We start from the raw sequence: 23282 nt of genomic DNA on the forward strand, positions 1-23282 counted from the left end.
CTCTCCCTGACCCCAGCGGGGGCAGGATAAACACGGCTCGCTTCCACCGCTAACAGTCGGGTGGGAAGTCGAAGAGATGCTTGCCAGGCCCGTCAGCCGCTATCCTATTCTCCCCGCACCCCTAACCCAAACCCCCCTAGAAACCCCCTCCCACCAACCCTCCCCTCCCCTCCCCTTCCCCATTAACAAGATAGTCAGAAGAGCGAAGGAAAGAAGAAAGAAGAAAAGAATGGAGACCCTATCTCGGGGTCAAAGGGACCTGAAAGCCGAGCATAAAGGGCCGCCTCTGGGCCAGTAGGCCAGTCAGGGTGTCTGAGCGGGTTCCCTATCCTCCGGATCTGTACTGAGCCGTAAGAGGCGTAAGTATCGGGGACAAGTCAGCTCCCTGAAGTCCTGGGTCAGGAGGGACCGGAACGGCTGCCACAACTCCGAAAAGGCGGCGCCCTTTCCTGCCAGTGTCAAAGAGATACGCTCCATCCCTAAGATATGCCAGAGGCGGTGCAGCCATTCTAAATGTGTGGGTATGCGGGGCGTGTTCCAGCAGGCTAGCAGGCACTGTGTGGCCGCCCCTAGAGCCAGGGCCATCTGTTTCCCCCTGATAGACTTCAAGGGGTAGGTAATGGCATTAGGGACCCCCAGGATGATGTATGCAGGGAGTCTGGGCAGCTCAGTGGCAAAGTATCTGTCCACCTCGTCCAGGATTTGTCGCCAATACGAAGATAACAAGGGGCAATCCCAAAGAATGTGGGCTAAGGTGCCTAGGTGACCGCACCCCCTCCAGCAGTTTGCGTTGCGTGAGCTATCCATGCGGTGTAGGCGTTCCGGTGTATAATACCAGTAGTTCACCAATTTAGTGAACGTCTCCGTGAGCCCTGTGTGTGTAGCCGTGTGGCGAGCCCTATAGCAACTACCCTCCCATTCCTTCGCTAGTAAGTCCCTCCCCAAGTCTCTCTCCCTAACCCATCATTTTAAATATGTATGTAGAACCTTTCCTCACATCTGCCCACACCTAAGATCCCCCCTACCTGCATTTTACCTTTCTGCCATCAGTCAGTCGCCCAGGTATTAAATATACTATTCAGGTTAAAGATTCAGGATGCAGATGTAACCTTAAGTTTACACTAGATCGTATAGGCTCATGCCTCAGACTGTAGTACTTATGATTATTGTTTTGAAAAGCTTTACAAATAAAGATGGTGAAATGCATTTACATATGCCAAGAAATGACATCCTGGAAATTAAATCGGCAATCTTGTGCCACCGAATTATCATTTAAATAGCTGCTTTTAATGTGTGCTGTAAATGCAATCATTTTGATTATTTCCCTGATGCCATAATTTCACTTTAGGCAAATGGATCAAGACCACCACTCAAAAAAAATGAGTATTTAAAAAAATATAAGGGGGAATGAAGAAATATTACCCGAAATGAGAAAGAAAATTAGGGAAGGAAAAAGGACAAAGTAAAATAAAGAACAAAACAATTAAAGCAAGCATGAAATCAAAGAGCAGACAAGAATAAAAAGAGAAGTTGAAATGAGAGATAATAAATGTAAAATGAAGGGAGCAGAAATATAAAGAAAGGGAAAGGTACTGATGGGAATAAAGCAAAGGAGAAACGAATAAAGAAAAATGGGGCATGGTAAGAAAGACAGACAGACTAAAGGAACCTGGAGGTAAAATGAGAATGGAGTTGGAAAGATAATAACATAAGAAATAAAGAAAAAGCAAGAGGGGAGAGGAAGAAATTAAAACCAAGATTCAAAGAAAGCCAAAAGAAAAAAAGCAATGAGAATGGGTATGCAGGGAGAAAGAAAAGAGAAAAAGAACAGCAAGAAGTGAAGGCAAGGGGAAAAAATTGAAAGCGAAGACCGGAAGTAAAAGAAAGCAGGAATGAATAAAATATAAACAGAGATAAACCTGAAAGTGTTGTGTCTGAGGAAGGCCCTCATAGAACCAACGCCCTCTTTTGTAATGGACACGTTTTCTTAAGTTGCCTTCCTCTTTATACAATAACCTTTTACACCACATTTGGGTGTGTGACAATGTTGGATTCATTTCTCTAAAGCTGCTTTCCCTACAGATTCTGCTCCGCCTAACATTATCACGATTCATTGAATACTACGTTCAAGGTCTCGACACACATTGTGGAAATGTTGTTTTATTTTTTATCCACGGGCGACATGGCTAACTATAGACCAACACAATGCAGACTTGCACAGTGCTCGCAAAAATGCTTGTCTTTATAAATAAACAAACATTTCCAGATTTAGGCAGCGGAGTGCTTTTCTGATATTGGCAAGGTCTCTATGCACTAATGCTTCGGCCCAGCAGCTTGCTGACTTCTTAGTGCAAGGGTGTCCAGCTTAAAACCAAAACAGGGATATGCATTCTTTCGCATGCGGCAACTGTGGTGGATCATGCAGTACGGGGATTCTTGGCTACATACACTCACCCTCAACACTTAGGTTAGGGACTGAATAATAGGAGTACAACCAATTTTCTAGTTCGCATTTTATGACTTCATATATATTTTGTTTTATCACAATGGTGGAGCTTATTATTCTGTTTACCATTCTGGTGTACTTAATAACACTCATTTGTTTCTATGGATCATTTCAGCACATATATTCTATACAAGATTCACGCTGGTTCAATAAACATTGAAAACGTCCCTTAGTGTATTTCTTGATTGTTTCTCTGAGGGTATTAGAACAGGAGATGTCTGAGAAAAAGAGTTCTAGATCTGTTACCATACCGTCGGTTGGGAACCACATGACAAAGGAGACATGGAGGTTATAAGGAGTGGATAATTAAGGTGAAAGCTGGAGACAGATGAAAAGGAGACAGCGGAAAGAAAATATAAAGGGAAGGGAGAAATATTGAAAAGATGTTTGAGAAATATTCAGAAACATTTGTCAACCCCTTCAATAAAAAAATACTTGAGATACAACTGGACAACGAAAATACTAAACCTAATTCTTCTACAACACCTACTCCTCCTCCCTGCTGCTCCACACTATGATCATCCTCCAGTGCCTCAAAGCCCTCTCCTGTCAAACTTCATCAAATCCCTCTCACCCCTATTGACAATGAATCCCTTACTCAAGGAATCTTTCCAGAAGTGCTCAATATATGCCATATTCTTCCACCCCTGACAAAACTCATACTAGACCCTGATAGCCTTGCTAATTACCAGCCCATCACTCATCTACCCTTTATCAGCTAGATTATCCAAAAGCAGTCTATTCACAAATTTAGGGTCACATCAGCACCAACCATATCTTGCGCAGCTATCAATCTGGCTTCAGACCAGAGATAAAACTATATTACAAATCATAGGTGTCCTTCTAAACACAGATAAAGAGGACCGCTTTCGACTAATATTACTGGACCTTTCATCTGATTTCTACAGCCAACCATCCATTCTTATCCACACCTAGAAGTCAAGAATGGTATTGACAGGAAACTCACTTCACTGGTTCTCCTCGTGCCTATTCAAATGATACATGTTCATGCACATGTGCACCTTCAGGTCCCCAGTGATCTCAATCAGCTAAAGCTTAGCCTTACCAAAACAGAACTGGTGGTGTTTGTCAACAACAAGCATCACCTAGTCAATACTGACTTATCTGAACCTGGACAGACCTGAATCCCAACTATCACACAATGCCAAGGATCCTGGATTTACCCTGGACACCAATTTCAAACTCAAGGAACACATGGTCATGAAAACTAAGCTGGACCAGTACCAGTTCTCTCAACAAACAAAAAAAAGTAACACCATTACTCCCAGAAAGCGACTTTGGAACTGCACTTCAAGCTCAATTACTCTTTCATTTGAGTGGTGGCAATGCCCAGCTCCAGGGTTTACCAGGCTCTGCTTTGGTCCATCCCCTTTCCCTCTTAAGGACATCCTACCTTCTGCAGCATGCTTCATGAAGGGCCTGAAAAATATTACCACATCACCGCAACGCTGATAAAATTCCACTGCCTCTTCTTGCCAGTTCATTATGGTGGCCCTGGTATTAGATCACTTTCCTTGATGTTTTTTGGGGAGCATTGTATAAATAATTTTGCGCTTTCCTGACATAATGATGTCCATGACAAAGGAGCTCATACGTGGCATATTGGAAGTATTCTTGGCATTACAATAATCATCCAAGGTGCAGGGGTGGCCATTCTTGGCATACTGGAAACAGCCTTTATCCCATAGTCTTAACAACGACCTTACTTTGCAATGAAGTCGCCATCCTGAATGTGACATTACCACCCATTACTTTAACCCGCAAGTCGTTACAGTGACTTGCTGTAGGGAGCACAATGTTGGACTAGTGTTGGATTTTTATTCCCAACACTTTCCCTACTGTTGCGTAGACTGGAGTTGGAATAGTAATTTATACTATTTCAAAGTCCACCTCCACCTAAAGCAAGTAGTTGTAACATCTTGCATGGTAAAATAACGAGTACTAACATCCCAGTTGGGGTAGTGACCTCGTAAAGGCATGCAGGTAAGTGCTTGAGGGGTTGCGTCATACAAACTTTGCAAACGGTCGCCAAATTACTATTGCTGGACATTCTGACATAAGGCAGGCATTCCTGAAATTAGAGGCTACCACAATCCTAGGATGGGCATCTCTGACATGAGATTGCAATACTTGGATATGTGATGCAGATTCTGGCAATGTGTGGCAACAGTGCATGTGAGTAATTGCCCCCAAAGATCAGCTAGTAATTATCATCAGACTCATGGATATACTACAGCAAGAAAGCTGGTATTTAGGTTGAAAAACAAGACCTGGGCTTTGAAGTTCAATCTTTCCTTCAAAAATAGCCTGTAGAGGGACAATGGAGCCTGTTCTCAAAGCAGAAAATAACCACTGCAAGGTTTGTCATTTAAAAAAAATAAAAAATGGTAATGAAATGGTCGAACACCTATCATACACAGGTGATGGAAGGCAGATGTGGAGACACTGTTTTACTGGTAAAGATGCTACCACTCCAATAGCACTCTAAATTGTCAAACAGCACATCAAAGCTTTGGACTTTCTCTACTGAATGTGTGGAAAATCCCAGTTAATCAGACCCTGACAGGGAGGTAGACCTTGGAAGAAAGGCCCCAGTAAAATGGAAGTTAGAGAGGTTACGTGTCATGAGTAAAGACAAGTAGCTGGTGAAATTGACGGGAGGTGTAGGTGGTGAGAGAATAAAAGATTATCTAGATCATACTGGTTCCTTATGAAAGGAAATGAAAGGGAATCAGTGTTCACTAACTAATAAGTCAGCTAAGCGTAGGGGCCCAAGTTTAGAGAGTAGGTTTGAGTAGAGTTTCACAATGTGTTTGTGATTCAGGAGTGTGTACATTTTCAGGTGGGGTTTAAAACATATTTTAAGATAGGACATCATTTTCTGTTGTGGTCTACTGACTTTCAACGTTAGGACTTTGTTAAACAGTATACTTTCCCCTTAAAATATCAACTGTCCCTTGATTTCAACTAATTGGCTTAACTTACTTTCCAGAAAGGCCAGTGTAGATGGCACAAGAAATGTGCTAGTAGCATGGACATTAATTGACAGATGTAGGCTGCAGTGTGTATTTGCAAAACCCACATATCTGACAATGATATATGCTTTTAGGACACTCCCCTGTGAACTGCCTGGGCAGCAGATTTAAAGTCGTGGGACAGTTTGCTCACCATGGCCGTGTATTTTTCTGTGCCAGGAATTATTAGAATGTCTTTTCAGTTATAGAGCTGAAGTTGCTCTGCCAGATTATCAGCTTTTCACTCTTAGAAGTTCTATTGAGATCCACTGCGGTAATTCCATCACATTTCTGACACATCTCTTTGGCTGCTAAGCCTTGAAGAATGGCTGCTTTTTTTGAGTGTGTGCCTATCGGTGCATTTTAGATTGCGGTTTGGGGACAGTGGCACCCCTGTAGAATCCCAGGATGTGATGATGGGGATCCACGCCACCTTTTTCACAAGTGGTCTCAACTTCTTGTGAAGTCTTTGCAACACGATAGAGAGACTGAAGATCTGTAAATTTACTCTATATTATTTTGCTATTGCTTTCGGTCCTGCTAAAGGTGGAAGGAAAATTAGGGTGTTCCACTCAAACATACGTCAAAGTCTTTAAAATTTGCCTTCTACTGTTAGCCACACAAGGGGGAAGAGACATATCTCTCCTCTTTAATGTTTAGACTTTGTGTCCACAGCAGAGGCCATGTTTTTAACCAAGGACTTAAATTTAGGTTGGATTAATTCTGTAATGTTGGTGGCAAAGCTGGTTTTGTTGTATTGGGTTTAGAATGTATATTTGATCTGCGATTAATTATTTTCTTCTTTTCTCAGGAATAATACAATGATTTCTTAACAAATGTGTAGTAAATAAATTGATGAATTGATGTAAGTAATGATCTTGATTAATAATTGAATGTTTGGGCTGAGGCGGGTTGTGTTTTTGCTTATATATTAAGTGGGTATTCTTTTGCCCTATACATCACACTACCTGTTGTGTTTTTAATTATTACAGTGATACATGAGAAGGAAAAGGGTATTTTGCATAAAGGAACATCTATTTTTATACATTAGCTATGACAGCCTTTATATATTTCATGTAAGCCAGCAGGGCTGAGTGCAATAGCAATGTGTACTCTACACACTAGGCACAGAATTCACAGGATGCCCTGGCAACGAACAATTCCAAAAGCTGTTTTCACTGTGTAGGTACAGCTGTGTTTCCCAGGAACAAGCATACCTATAAATAGAATCAATATATTATATCTAATCATGATAAAATGCTGGTGTCATTAGAAGTTATTTTCAGTTAGTTCCAAAAATCAAAATCCATGGTGATGACAGCGTTTTGAAACAGTAGTGGAAAAATACCTTTAGGAAAGTGTACTTTGCGCTGCTCGTGTGCAAACTGGTTTAGAGTTCGTACACATCCTTGGTTTACTTGCTAACTACCCTCCTCTAGTACGGAAGTGGCTTAGCCTCTGGCAGCAGGGAGGCAGGGCTATTGTCAACATGAAGCACCTTACCATAGATGAATCATCTGGGAAGCATGCAAGAAATCTTTAAATTCTCGACTCTCGAAAGGCGGGCCATTGTCAGACTTCACTTTGGCTGGAACAAGCCATGTCTCAAAGATGCCATCTAGGCTTTCAATGACTTGCTCTTGAGTAGTAGATGAAAGATCTTCAATTCATGGAAATTGTCAGTATGCATCCACAATCACCGGCAGGTGATGTCCATTGTCAAATGAACCGAAAACTTCAAAGGCTGTTCTCTATCAAGCATGCTTTGGGAGTTCTGACATGTTCAAGGTGTGGTGAGTAGCTTTTGTAGAGCAGTAGTTGCATAGATGACAGACAAGAGGAGGCCAGCTTTGTTGCAACCATTCCACAATGTCCTTTAAATGACACTTTAATTATGTTCTGTCGCAGACTCTCCAGAATCTGAGTTTTCGACCCTCATAGTATAACTCCTTCTGAGTTATAGACAGCTCATCCTAGACTGTTTTGTATTTTTGATATTTACCATTACAGGTAGTCCAGCCAATCATACAAAATACCCCATACACCTAGTATTTAAAATTTCAAGAGCAGGAAAAAGCTGTGCTCTGAGAAGCTTCGACTTTTTTCTTCTCATACCTCCTAATCTGGAGAAGAAATCGTCGCAGGTGCCCTCTTTCTCAGGAAATGCTCCCAAGATTTGGAACTCATTCCCTGAAGATTTCTGCCACAACCTCTCCCATTCCTGCTTCAAACAGGACCTCAAATCTCTACTGCTTAACAACTACTTCAACATATTCACATGCTGAGCCTCGTTTCTTGTAGATCCAACCCCACTCAATAGGATTCTTCGATGCATTCACCTGACATATTTAGGGCCATATGTAGGAAAATTACATTTACCGATTCTTAAATACCGAATTTTACCGATTCGGTATTTATGAATCGGTAAATGTAATGTAGGTAAAAAAATACCGATTCGGTAAGTGTCGGTATTTTAGAATCGGTATTTACCGATACGGTAATGGTAACCTGTATCTCATTGATTCCTATGGGCCAGGAGGCCCATAGGAATCAATGGGAAGCCAGTTACCATTACCGAATCGGTAAATACCGAATCGGTAATGGGGGGAGCTCAATCAAGGGTGGCAGGGTGTCACATTGACACACTGTTGCACCCCTGATTCCTGCATGTGTGCACATGTGGCACACATACATGCCCTGAGGGCATGTGTGTCTGCCACATTGCACACATCTAAGGGCCAAATAGTGTCTTAACTGAGACATTCGTAATTTACCACCAACTTTCAGTTGGTGGTAAATAACGAATCCCCACACCCACCACACACTCCCCCTACATCTCATTTCTGTATTCGGTATTTACCGAATCGCTAAAATTACCGATTCGGTAATTTTACCGATTCGGTAAATTACCGAATACAGAAATGATCCCCCTACATATCAAAAGCCTAAATACCGGTCGGTAACGGTATATTTACCGAAAATCGGCCGTTACCGACCGGTATTGGGCTACCTACATGAGGCCCTTCGTCTTCAATCTGGTGGTTACGCCATTACTTTATTGCTGTATTGTTTACTTATTTTTTTGAAAATTATTCTAACTACCCTAATGCTGTATTGTTGCTTGTTCACTTCTTAGACCCACTAAAACTCAAATAAATAAATAGAACAAGCTGGAAGAACAAAGGGCAGCTTTTACAGCTCTTTCATTGACTTGGAAATGTCAAACATAGTTGTCGGGACGGATCTCTCTACTGACTCATCTTATTTTGGTTGTTTTGGTATTTTTTTTAATTAAATGTACTGTTTTCTAAATTAGTTTAGAAATGTTATTTTGTTGTTTTCCCTACTTTTAAAGTGTGGGTACTACTTCTTTGGGAACTTTTCTACTACTTGGGATTGCATTAACCAGCTTGAGTAGAGTTTCTATTAGAACTGTGTTGTGACCAAATCAGGGTCTGTCTATTAAGTTAGTAGGGGTACCCCCTTCCAAAATAATAAATCACTTTCTAAAATATATGATGCAAGGTCATTCCTAAGCTCAATGGATATGCTTTTCCAAATCTTAGAATCTAAACTGGAGAAGTAGTAGGGTAGATCTAGTGTTATGAAGAGATCTCTACTTGTTGAGAATTGTGTTCCTACTTCAGGCAGTGGGATCTGTTTAGGCTCAGTGACCATATTGACCTGAATGTACATCGGACAAAGCCATTTGTGTTGAATTAGTGTAGGTGCAATTTAATAAATTCTTTAGGCCTGCGTTCATTCTTGCGCCTGCGTTAAAGACTTTTCGAGGGGGATGTCCCAAAGGCAGGAAGGCCAGTGAGTACAAATATTCCATTCATGAAATGGTCAGTGCTTGAATGACATGAGAACATCTTTAGGTATGAATTGTCTTCATTGATTACAAATGTTTTAGCTGACAACGAGCAATTTGTAACCTGTATAAAACAAGGATTAACGGCGGACTCCAAATGCCGCACCTCCTTACTATGTTCCCATAAGGTGTAGTTAGTAATATAGTTGTAGTTGGTGTGCACAAAACTGCTCCTGCATCCACCGTTAAGGGATGCAAACTGCCAAGCAGATCGACAAAGTTTGAAGAAAATCAGAGCGGTGCACTACCAGATTGCTATTTTATGTCACACCAAGTGGTCAGTATTCTTTCAATAGAAAAAGTCTTTATTATGATTATCCAACAGAAATGTAAGGACAGTCTCAGCCAACGTGTTTCGTTCAGAAATTGAATTTCTTCAGGGCATGCGTGAGAATGGATGTTCACTCCACAGTAGAGCAATTGTCTGTATAGTTGTGAGTCAGTCTCGAGAGGAGCTAATATTGCTAACGTAGCGATTCCAAATTACTTTGTTTGACATAAATGCCTCCTTGATAAGGGCACCATTAATGATTCGTTGGAGCCGTGTGCTCTTGAACCTCCCGACTTCCAAACAAAGTAATTTGGAATCGCTACGTTAGCAATATTGGCTCCTCTTGAGAGCTAAAAATGATTATGTTTTACCACTTTAGACAGTGCCAAATCATTTTCGACACTTGACCTTTTGAGGAATGTGCTGCTTTTGGTTTTAAAAAATAGCAGCATTTTTTGACCTTTAGAACATAACTACAGAACACAGCACGCCTCAAAAACCTACCACCTAACAATAACATAGCACAAATCAAAATAGCACAATACAAACTTAACCACGTTAAAAACAATTAAAACAGGAACACACAATGCGTTACGTAACATAAGATACAACAGCACACACCAGAACATAACAGATCACCGCCGTAAGAAAATGTTACACCATAAAATGAAATAAACGGCCACTACACAGTAAAACAACTTTAAATACATCACAACAACACAGTGGAATGACACAAAGAATCACAGTAAAAATGAAATTACAAAATAATGACACAATAAATACACCAGTATAATACACCACAATAACACAGTAGTACATTTTTACAACAGTAAAACAATCCACCCACCAACACATAGCAGAACACCAAGAGAAACAAGCATTTGCAATGCATTAGGTCTCGCATTTACGCGAGTTTGAGCTATTGACATTGCAAATAACAATGCCTATTGGCATTGTTATTTACAATACCAATAGCTTTAACTCGTGTAACTGCGAGACCTATTGCATTGCAAATGCTTGTTTAAAGCTGCAAGACCAAATGCAGTAGCAAGCTGGTTGAAGTGCACTCTGCTAAACTCACTGACCGTGGTAGGGTATGTGCGTGTGTGAATGTAATCGCGATCGCGATCACATCAAAGCGGCCATGTGGCCCGCGAAAGTGAAAGCAAACGAGTGCTTTCAGGCCTATTTCTTTAAATATGTGTTCTAGTCACATTTTATGTTGCTGCAAGTGTATACTCTCACCCTATGGGACTTCAACGCGCTATATAAACATCCGAATTAATACACTAAATAAACACGGTAGAGAGTGTTTGTGAAATAAACAGAAGAGGTTCAATAAAGTAACAGCTGGGGGAAGGTGGACAGTCTTGGGCCTGCCCAGGGCGCCAGGGGGCGGTAGGAGGGGGAATTCATTAACAGATGTGCTTTGATTAAGCCGCCGGAGCTGGGAGTGAAGTGCCCGCTTTGAAATGAAGTCTTGCGCCGATATGAATGGGGCTCTCGATGAATTATGGAGGGCGTGTGCGGATGTGTGCTGGCCGGAAATGGAAGGCACTCAGGAGAGAGGCATTTATCCATCACTCGACAGCCTGATTGCCAGGCACTTTTGTGATATTCAGGCTTCCAGATTCACTGCACAGGCATTGAGGGGGGGATGTGGCCGGTTTATTAAACATAGAAACTCTATAGTAAAGAAGAAGAACTATCTTCACAGCTTCAAGGCACATGTGGTTAATAAACACGTAGGGAATGGGGGAGGAGGGGTGTGGGGCGGGGGCAGAGAAGAGGGCGCACTGTAGCCCGTAAACAACTAGCTGGTTTTATATGGGGCTGGCTGCTGCAGTTTGTGGCTTTGTAGAACGCAGGGGCTGCTTCTGGCCATCCCAGAGGGCAGGGGCATCACAAACCCCCATTCTAGCAGCTGCAAAGAGGGAGAAGGAAGGGGGAGTAGGTTGTCACAGGGCCAAACACACTTAGAGGAGTTTCTATGGGACGCTTTTGTTTTCAAAGAAAACTCCATAATGGTGTGGCTCAAACATTCTAATCAAGACAAATACAGCAAGCAAGACAGAGAGAGCGAAGATAAACTTGGGGAAAAGGAGAGAGCAAGAGATGGAGAAATATATTTGTAGAGAAAAGGGGGTAACTGTGAAAAGGATGGTTGAAATGAAAGAGGGTAAGGGAAAGGATGAAGCATGAACATGAAGCTAAAGCGAATAAAAAGAAGAAAGATATAAAGGACAAATCTAATAGTGAAAGAAACAAGAGTGAACAGAGGGAAAAGTAATCGCGATCGCGATCACATCAAAGCGGCTGTGCGGCCCGCGAAAGTGAAAGCAAACGAGTGCTTTCAGGCCTCCAAATGGTGCGCGCGCCCGGCCGACGCACATGCACTGTATTTGGAGGCCTGAAAAGCCACTGTTTGCACTTCCAAAACTCGCTTACTATAAGTCTCGCCAGAGCAGCGCTAAAGCGCTGTCTCAGGCGAGACCTAAAAAACAACTAAGCCGAACACAATAGAATTGCAAAAGTGTGCTACCACGATGTTTTGTACTGGTGTTATTGTATTTTTATTTGTCAGCTGTTTTGTATCCGTGTTGTATTGTTCTTTTTGTCTTGTTGCTGTGTTATTGTGTCATATTGTGTTATTATTCTGTGCTCTGTTGCTGCTATCGTTGTGTGTTTTTGGAATATGGTGTTGTTATTATGGTGCTGATATGCTTAAACACAGTTTGTCTGCTTAAATATCCATCCATATTCTTGTCACACATTACCACCTCCACAAATCTGCTTTCATAACACAGTATTAAAAGATGCTTGTAAAAGTGCTAAATTACCTTACCGCCAATTACATATAATAGAGCGAGCCAAAAAGTTTTTGTGATCTGGCTCACAGAACTTGGATGTTGAAGCCAGATACAGGAGGGTCAGATTCATATCAGACTTTTTAGCTATGTAAAATATTTTTACATACAATGAATCAATATGAAACTTATTTACATAATCAGTAGTTAACCTGCTATGTATCCGCCCATGTGGATATATACCAGACACCCATGAATAAAGGATATAATCATAGTGTTTAGCTGCTCATTAGAAAGAGGCAATATAAAACTAGCAAATTTACAGCTGCATTTTCAAAGTGTGTAGTCCTGATTCACACTAGTAAACTATGGAAGAAAAAAGGGCTGGGCACGGGAGCTTGCTTTTGTCACTAGGTGTTGCATCACTTCACCCATGTGGTCAGGTAGAGCACTGGCATGTACAGTGTTTAAAGGGTCAATGCTGTCGAATTCCTTTGCATTCTTAATTTGGGGTATAATGAAGTATAATTGAGTACTTATGGAGTTAAGAGACTGCAGGGGATAATTCAGTTCTCTAACAGCACAGTGCAACATCACAAATGCGGTAGGGAAATGGTATGTGTGTAAGGCAGCAATCTCATTGCATCCTTAGGTGAGCATTCAATTGGTTGTAACAAAATGTACCCCTGCAACGTATTTTTTACATGAGCAAATATATGAACTTCCATGCTAGCAAAATGCAACCTTCTGCCTATTTGTGCTTGAGCAGATTGGGAGGATGAGTTTCTGAACCTCCACACTGTGTCACCTGGTTATTTTATTTATGACTGTAACTTTAAAAGGTACACTGGATTAATTGTACCCTTTTTATGGTTCAAGGTTTGATCTGTTCTGGTCTTCTCTCCCTGCTAGGGTCCACCATGTTCTGGGACACAGACACATATATGCTGGATATCTTCATTTTCCGCTCCATTGTTTCTGTTGCAGCCATCTTCTACATCTACAAGTATGTAATAGTTATCTCTTCAGTGGTTTCTTGGCCGAGAAGACATATTTGTGACTCACTACAATGAAACAAAATACTGTATCCACCCCTAAGCCATTGCTGTACTGTTCATTGTAGAAAAATCAACTCAAATCATGGGCCTCTTGCGTTAAGAGGCATGCTAGCTCTTGCCATTGATTTTCATGGGAACGATCACACAAAGCCCACGGGCAGAACTGTGTGGGTGAATTCACTGGCTGTGTTAGCACCATATACTGCATATTATAAGTTACATACCTTCATACACTGGCTGTACTTGGGTATTTATAGAATGGGATCAAAGGGATTGTTGACCATCGGTTAAACTTTGATACACTGGAAGGACTTGTTTGGAATTCTGGAACGGAATAGCTTGGAGGGCTGCACATTACATTCCAGAGTTAGGTGATAGAGGATAATACTTCAGTTGAACGTATTCGTAAAAAATTATTTGTTTCCAGAGGTCTCAAAATAAATTACAATTACATCTCCAACAATTTCACAGTACTGTGGGGACAGACTAGTGATGCACATTCAATTTAACTTCAGTTATAAGAAACATCAGTTAACATACTCCTAGTAAACACTGTTCACCACTATCAACATTCTTCCACCCTCATACTCTGAACTGTCTTCTGCCTTTGACTCTACCATCCTCTCTCTACTTGATGAGCATCACAGACATACCACATCAATGGCTTGTATCCTCCATCACCAACCACCCTATATCCATTGCCTGGCAATTCAAGTTCTCCACATCAAACTCGTTTACCATGGGCTTGCCTCAAAACTCCACTCAAGGGCCCCTCTCTTTCTCACCAAACACTCTAAAACATCAGCGCCTCATTTGGAAACACTCATACTATCTCCACCCTCACAACACCTAAATTGTTTCTCAGTTTCTTTTTTTAAGCCCTCCTTCAGACATGCATTTCTGTCTTTCAGTCATCCATCACTGGATGTATAATGGCCATTCATAGTAAACTTTTCTGAAACTGAGATGCTACATTTTCACTGTTCCTCACCACCTGTCTCTCTGCTTCTATTCATTGTTACCCTGATGCTCTTAACTTTGCCTCCACTTCTACAAATCTGGAGGTTCATTTCAGCCTGTCTATGAAAATGAACTCCTTCATAACCACATCAGTCACTGCAGTACTGTATCAAATGGTCCTATATTTTATTCAACATATCTACAATGCTCAAACTCACTAGCATTACACAGTTGGTTAGTGGGCCAACCCAATATTCTTTTGCACAAGAACCATATACATTCTAACTTGTTATGCAGACACTTCATCATACAGCCACAAGCATGAAGAAGACTTGCTCTTTCCCAAAAATAGGGCTGTAACCCAAACTACCTCTTTAACATTGTGTACTGCTGCATTTCAAACCGGAACCTAAGATCTGCTATCCAAAATCTCCTAGTCTCACCCTAGGCACTGTGCACCACTTCTCGGTTCTGTGTATTTTATCTTTTAAGGTCTAGAGTTGCATAGTGGATGCAAATGATTCTTTAGAATGTTCCACAGACTAATTGCTGATGAGGCCCCCTATTTGCAAGTATCCTTCACATTACTTTTTATGCGTTTGATATAACACTTTAAGTGGCCAAGAGTAGACCCGCAATGTGTGTCCCTTGCTCGCTTTCATGTGGGATCCAAGTCACACCTCACCTCTGAAAACTTAACAAGGCCAAAAGGTCCATGTTTCTTGGGTATTATTGGACTGGAATATAACGTGGTGCTGCAGATTATCAGTACGATGTTAGAGACAGTTAAGGGCCGAATACGAGCTCTGTCGGAAAGCCTCCAACTGCTAGTTGGAAGCTTTCCGACCGTGGTCAGAGACTTTACGACCGACACGGTTGGTTTGCGGTCTGACCACCCAATGACAATGTCAGTGGTTGGAACGTAAACAGGCCGGTCCTTCCGACTCAGTTCCGATCGGCTCTCAGAGTCCTCCTGCCGGTCGGAACTGCAGCGTAATCCCCTATGGATGGCGTTTCCACCAAGAGGATTACGATGTTGGTTTCCCACAGCCTTTCCGATCTGGAAAGGTTGTCGGACAGTGACAGTGACTTTGGATTCCACTAGCAGGGTCCCCTTGCCTCTGCAGCCTACAGTTGGGTGGTACCCTCTTGTAAATCGATGCACTGTGTGGCAGGCACCATGAGGTGTCTGACATAGGGTTCAGGGTTTTACACACACACCCTTTTCTCCATAGAACCCTGTATTACGGCTGGTTTACAGATGTGACACAAGCTCCCATAGAGAACAGTTGGAATCCAACCGAACAGTGTTTGGAAGCATCTTAATGAGGCGGTCAGAAGCACTGACCAGAGTTCGGTTGGCACCGATAGGGTGTCCGTCGGTTGCAACTCTGACCAACATTGTAAGCGGTTCCCTTAGTGTTGAACATGAAATCAGTGATGTGATAAGCAGGTGAAGATGCAGATAACTGGTAAGGATATAAGTGCTCTTTCTTAGGTAGATTCAATGCCTGCAGCTAAACTGTTAGGAATTCTCTAGGTTATCCATTATTATTTGCACTCATCGGGCTCCAGTAGTTCGAAGTGACAATCACCAACTGCAGCAATAAATGCAGATGGAAAGAAATAAAACATGTACCAAACATTCGGATAGTCGGTAAAACAAATCACTGAATATTTGGATCCCATATTTACTATGCAAGGACTTTTCTATAATATATGCACAGACTGACAATCCTGCTTACATATATTGGCACGGAGGACATACATGTAGGCAATGCATGCACATAGTGACCCAGAGGCATGTAGACAGTATGCGTATATCTACTGCACAGGCACAGGTAAAATGCAAATTATTATTGTGTTTAAAAAAAATTTTGACAACAAAAAGTGTCGAACATTAGGCAAAAGTTGCACAAATAAAATGGGTATAGGAGCATGCCTGAATCCCATTTCTTTTAAATAAGTCTTAAGATACAATCACCTAGGATAGGTAAAATGTTTTCATAAGAATTCAAAATGTAGAGGGTCCAGTGGAGACCTATTGTCGCAGCCACAGGGGCCTCTACCGTCTACACATAAAACACAACTTGAAGTAGAGGCCACTAAATGAAGGAACATATTTAATCTAAAACGAGTAATTAAACATTTATCATGGGCGCTAGTTAAAATGGAGAGATAGGTCTCCATGCCCTGTACTGATTTAACTAGAACAAGACCTCTTACGTTATAGAGCTCCCTGTCCTCACGGTCTGCAATGGATTTTTTTTTAAACAAATTTTTGATCAATTTTTTGTCCTGTTGCTGCATTGTGTAACATTTTTAAAAAATGTCTGCTCTTCCCAGGGACGAAAATATTTCCTTTACATTCCTTATCCTTGGGATTTTAAAAGCTAGGTCAAGTGAGAGGCAATCCAAAATTACTGCTGGTTTAAAAGATGCCGCCTCATTGGTCCAGACATTCACCCAACACAACAAGCGCTTAACCGCAACTAGATCGGTTATATACTTAATCCCTAGTTCTTAATGTACAGAGTAAGTGGGAGTTCCCTGAGGGTCTTTTGGAAATCCACCTTAAAAATTAATTTTGCGCCGTCAACAATTTATCGACCGCCTTATACCCCCAGATCTCACTCCCATACAGGATCTTGAAGATGCAAAAAGACTGATATAATTTTTAAATCATCCCCGGAGAGCATGTGCCTAATCTGTGTGCATAATTTGCAATAGCTCCCAAGAATTTTTTCATATCGCTTAACTTCTCCTTCAAATGTTTCCAATTCAATTTGGCATCAAATAGGATGCAGAGTTATGTGAAAGCCGGGACCTTGGCTAGACTAAGAGTGCCTGCCTTATATGTTTCTGTTTTAGTCCCTCGACAACCTTACTCCATCACAAACACTTTAGTGAAATTAGTAGAGAGGTCCAACCCCTTCATAAAGGAGACAAACCCATTTATTAGGACTTGCAGCGCCCTAGGTGTGCGGTTTATGAAAACAGTGTTGTCCGCGTACAGCAGGACTGACACTGTTCTCCTGCCTATTCTTGGTGTATCAAAGCAAAGACAAGGAGATGATGGACGGAGCGCTGAAACTTTTCAGATACTCACCTCCAGTCACAGATCTGGGTTGAATCCATCATCCTTCTTTAGCTCACTTTGCCACCTCAGTTCAGACCCAGCAATATGCAAATCAGTCTTGATCCTGTGCCTCATGGGAACAGTCCAGCCCGAACTGCCAAGCCAAGTCTTCCCTGAACCGGAAACAAGCATCCTGGAACCGGATTCTAGGTAACACCCTTCATCAGCCAGGCTAGCTTGAATCCAGTGGCAAAGTGAGCAAGGGGCGATGGATTTAGGCCCAGATCTCTGTAATGGGGTGAATGTATGACAGTGTTCTGCATTCTGTCCATCAATTGTTCTTTTAGCATTTGTCACCCCAAGTGGGACGGGTATGCCCAGATATGTGTCCTGTGCTCTCCATGCCACTGGAGTCAAGCTATCCTGGCTGATGAGAGCTGAAAGCCCGAAACCGGTCCTATGTTGCTTGTATCCAGCCCAGGGAGGACCTGGCCTGGCAGTTCGGGATGGACTTTTCCCATTGGGCACAGGGTCAAGACTGATTTGCAAATGGCTGGCTCCAAACTGGAATGGCATGGTGAGCAAAAAAACGATGGATTTAGGCCCAGATCTCTGTACTGGGGTGAATGTATGACAGTGTTCAGCATTCTCTCCGTCAATTGTTCTTTTTGCATATTCTCGGTGTATCGGCCTGTAGGGATGTCAGGGCAGATTCTGATCCATTAATATTTAAGGTGAATAAAAAGGGGGCAAGAATACACCCTTGACTAACCCCTCTAGAGCACTTAAAATTATCATTGAGTCCCTCTTCTTGGGTGAATCTAGCTGCAGCTGTGGTATAGACGTGAAAAGTCGTTAAAACATTTATAATTGCTGGCTCAACTCCTAGCTCACCAGGCAGCATCCACAATTTGTCACGATTCACTTGATCAAATGCTGCAGTGAGGTCCATAAAACCAAGGAAGAGGGGTCCCGCTTTGGCGATCATATATTTGGAAATTTAAAGATAAACATTAAGACCCTGGTCTACTGTAGATTTGCCTAATCGAAAGCTGTATTCGACCTCCGAAATGATTAGGTTTTTTTCTGCCCAATCAGACAGCCTATTTAGTAAAACCCGACCCAAAACCTCAACTGTAGAGTGAATCAGTTTGGTTCCGAAAAACAATGACTGTTAATAACCTTACAGAAGAGAGTACTATCTTTTAATTTGCTTACTTGTATCAGCTCATCCCAGGCCTGTTTTTCTAACAGGGACGTCCGTTTCTTAAGGGCCCTTTTATAATTACTTTGACAACTGACCACCCAGGGTGTCTGTTTCAGGGCCATCCTAAGGTTCTTGAGCGCCTTAGATCACTCACTATCAAACCATCTCTGATTATCCGAGCAGGCAGTCACTACTGGGACTGTTAGCAAACCAGCAACTGTCTGGGCGATGACAATAAATTAACTAACTGTTTCTTCTTCTATGGCTGATGTATGTAAGCACTTTAAAATCTCCTGCTGCCTCACTTTAAAAAGAGAATGATTAAAAACATTAGTAGCTTGACTTTGTGCCTTCCCTCTAGACAGGGCCTAGATACCCTCACTGGTGGTTAGCTACGCTATACAAATGTAGATTGATTGATTGATTGAGACAGCCAAACATAAAGGAAGAATAGGTGAGTCTGAGTGCCCATCTGCATCCTCATGGCTCATCCTGGGCAGGATGGAAGGGAAGAGGTAGGAAGAAAGGACTTCTATGCACTTCAAAGACTCTTCTTTGAAGTCACCCCCACTTCATACACTTCAAAAGCTAAACTGGGTAGGAGTACTGGGTCTCTGTCGAGAGGAAGAACTGCTGTGTTCCTACAAAGACTGTCACTCTGCTGAACTGCTGCTCTGGAAGAACTGCTTTTCTGCTGTGCTGCCCTGCTGCCTTCTACCCTCTGACACCACAGACCAAGAACTGGACTCTGCTTGAACTGAGGGTCATCTCCATGGGCTTGTTGGCTTGCTTCCTGTTTCTGAGACTCAGGGAAAACAAAGTCTCACCCCCTGCACCTGGTCCATTGGAAATGGACCAAGGTGTTTGATCCAGTCGAACCAACAAATCTCCTGTCTGCGTGTAGCCAAACTTATCAAGTGCTGAAATGAAGGCCTGGATTCAGCTGACTCCTCTCTGCCACCAGTCTCGTCTGGCTTCTTAATTCCTCTTTCTGTCCATGCGCAGCATGTGCTCCAGTTCCAATAGAAGGCAAGGAGTAGGGGGACTACGGCAGGTGTGCAGCTTCAGCAACCAAAAGACCAACATTTTGGCTGCATACCTTTTGAATTGATGTGAACAAATGGTAATCATCTGGCTTCCAGGTAAGCTGCATTGTGGGAGAATCACAGGGAGTACATTTTTTAACATTGTTCCTGCTGATTTCGTCTTGGCTTCTGGTACACATGAAGTGAAAAATCACAGGGTGGATGTTAGGGAGTTTTGGGTTGATTTTCCACCTTTGCTACTGTCCTGTGAGTTATCCTTACAGCATTGGGAACAAGCATTGGCATAACCAATAGGTCTCGCCTTTGGGACCTTATAAGTGGTTAGTTATCCAGCACAATATTCATGGTGCAACAACATCAAGTGCTGCATGGCTAAACACTTATAAGGTTCCAAATGCGAGACCTATTGGCTATGCCAATGCTTGTTTATCTTCCAATGGGACTTTCTCAAACGCTTGCGGTGGCCCTATATGCAGATGATAACCTGGTTTATTTACAAAACCTGAACAGGATGGTATCTCTGTTTTTGGAAGAACCAGACAAATTTGCAGCGGTGTCCGGCCTACAAGCTAATAAGACAAAAAAAATGTGTTCTCTTTGAGAGGACCGGGCCAGCCAGGAGCAGGTATCCCACAGGGCAGAGATGGGAAGAAGAAAAATTCCAGTATCTAGAAATATTGGATTATGCGTAGCACTGGGGCACATTATGATGTTAATGTGGGGGCACTGCTGAGAGACCTGGACTTATTCATGGAGTTCTCGGTTAAACTGCTGCACTTGACGGACGTTTGGCACAGGGTGATCAGTAAAACATTGAAAAGGACTGCCTCTGCTGGAGGACCGGAAGCGCGACAGAGGACTAAGAAGCAGTGGGAAGCTGCATGCTCAGATAAATCTAACGACGTTGGAATGGACAAGGGCTCGTGCAAAAGTTAAACAGGTATTTTCCAACACTAGGTTCAAACTAATTCAGTTTAATTATTTACACCAGACATACCTGACACCTCTCAAGCTGACTCAGATTGACTCGAACAGGCCGGTAGCGTGAGGGAGGTGCAGGCTATGTTCGGCAGAATTACTCCATATGACATGGACATGCCCCACGTGGGGAGGTTTGTGGGAACTGTAGTAGAGAAGTTGTCGCGCATAGTGGCACACCGGCTGGAAGGGACGGTTAAACTGGCTTACTTGGCATTCTGAACAAATGGCAGCTCTGCAAAATGAGCACTCCACTGGTGGCACTTAGCTTGGTGTTAGCCAAACAAAGAATAGCAATACCCTGAGTAGCACCACAGGCCCATAAATCCTTGAGTGGATAAATACCTTCTGGTGTGGGTCACAACCAGCACATAAAGTTAACGAGAAAGGATGGAAAAGTAGGGGAGGACCAGTTTGGGCGGTTACAATTAAAAAGATGATGGACCATCATGGAGCCGGATCTCTTTAAAAGCCCACAGAGGGGAGTTTGGGATGTATACAAAAAGATGAAGTGGGTGGGTACCAGGGGATATTTTCTGTCTGCCGATAATAGTGGCTCATACTGTACTGTACACCTATGAAATTATATTTGTGGGTTATACTAAGGAATGGTTGCAATCAATCTGCTTAAATGCTGTTTGTGTGCCTTGAAAAAAGTCAATAAACAGATTTCCAAATGAGAAAAAATAACCGAAGATTTGAAATTTTCATTTGTAAAAGAATTAATAGAAGCAAAGGATTAAGAATAAATCTGTCAAACTAAACAAAATCGATGTTAATGTGTACCATTTGATAAGCAGTCAAATAAACAAGAAACGCGAGTGGTGCGCTGGCGAAAAGTGAAAGTAGGCTGCACGCACGAAGGTGAAAGTGATCACGGCTGTACTTATTGCAAAGATGCAGGCTGCGCGTGTGCACGCTCGCGTGAACGCAAGCTTGTCGCCAGCCAGCAGCACTTTGAAAACTCACCTACTAAATGTCTCTCCCTGCAGCGCATGCGCGCTGACTCAGCGAGACCTAAAAACTTAACTCCATGACCTCATAAGAAGGAAATGAAGTCACGAAGGGCATAATCATGAAAAGCAGCCTAAGAGTCCATTTATAAATTACTGTTTTTTTAAACTCTGCTGCATGGAGAAATATGACTGTAAATCGGTTCTGGCTTAAGTGGTCACAAACGCTGCATTTCAAATTATCTTGAGGGGAAAAGGCACCTGCTGCAAAGATCTTTGTGTGCCCAATAAATCTCAGGTAATAATAATGTTAAGATAATTCTGGTAGTTAATACACTTGCTGGAGGGGTCTGTGTTTCATCTAGTCACAGTTTTGACTCAAAGTAGAGTAGAGGGTTATTGCGTCTCCTAAAAGCCACATCATATAACATACAGATGTCAGATTTTATTGTGTGTAGTTAGGTAAGTGCTTTTAACACTGAGATTATTTTGTTACTCGTAGTTTATAAATTGCAATCCTTCTAACAGAGCTCAATGAGCTGTGACCCTGCATCAGGCACCTGCATTCAAACTGCAAGGCATGAGTTTAGAACCTCATTGTTTTTTCCTCAATCTTTTAATTATTAGTACGCTGCTCAAAAGTGTTTCTGTAGGTAGAAGTAAAGCCTTATTAGTACTGGCAACCCCAAGCACTGCATTATTTTGTTTCTCCCAGCCATGCACTATTAAAAAATAATGCCTACCAGTAAGGGCAATATGTGACTCCTACACCTTGTAATTCTCCTTGTCTTATGCAACACATCCTGTACATTGATTAAATGTGTACGATTTATTGGCAATGTATAACACATGCATGTGATGTAAAGCTCTTTAAGATCCTACAGTGAAATGAGCGGTTCTATAAAAGAATAACATTTAAAAAAAATAGAGGCATTAACATTATTTGCGTATATAATCATACAGACTGCTACATCTGTCATTCTTACAGTGCACGCATATCTCTCATGTGCTGGGATTGAACAAAGTCAAGCTTGCCACCAAATCGTAGTATCTTTTAGGTACATCTGAAGTGATAGGTACTTGTGAATTGTTAACGAGCTGGGTGCCTATGTTTCCCTTCCATTCATTGGCACCTAGGGGTTGGGCTTCAGATAGCTCCTTTGCAGAATCTTACTCGAACAAAAGGAGGGTTGATGGCCTCCTAAATTCCACCTTTATTTTTGTCCCAGCTGGAATCTGAAATCTTAAGTTTCACTCACCGTCCGCGTGTTGCTACTAGGACCAAAAAGCAGTCAGTCAGTCAGTCAGTCAATTTAACTTTATTTAGTTTGTTACAACCATAAAAGTGTACATTACATCTGTTTCGTCTATTAAAATACATATATAAAATATATCACAGATTCATCATAGCTAAAATAATCCATATCCTATAAAATATTCTAAAATTAATAAAACCAGGTGATTCCTGCGTTTGTACCTTTACATCCAGTATTTCCGATAGATCAATT

At 42.0% G+C, this 23282-nt stretch overlaps 1 protein-coding gene across 2 annotated transcripts in view; it reads left to right on the forward strand.

Annotated features, from left to right (window-relative positions):
• LOC146809832 (histo-blood group ABO system transferase-like) overlaps window positions 1-23282 on the forward strand; it is a 944014-nt gene that overhangs the window by 374075 nt on the left and 546657 nt on the right. For both annotated transcript variants that reach the window (XM_085616683.1, XM_085616682.1), the window contains exon 2: window positions 13406-13499. In XM_085616683.1, coding sequence (XP_085472809.1) covers window positions 13414-13499 — 86 coding nt within the window. In that variant the 5' untranslated portion in view covers window positions 13406-13413. The remainder of the gene's footprint in view (window positions 1-13405; window positions 13500-23282) is intronic.

The sequence above is a fragment of the Triturus cristatus genome, chromosome 7 (genome assembly GCF_964204655.1).
Source record: "Triturus cristatus chromosome 7, aTriCri1.1, whole genome shotgun sequence".
NCBI classification, from domain to species: Eukaryota; Metazoa; Chordata; class Amphibia; order Caudata; family Salamandridae; genus Triturus; species Triturus cristatus.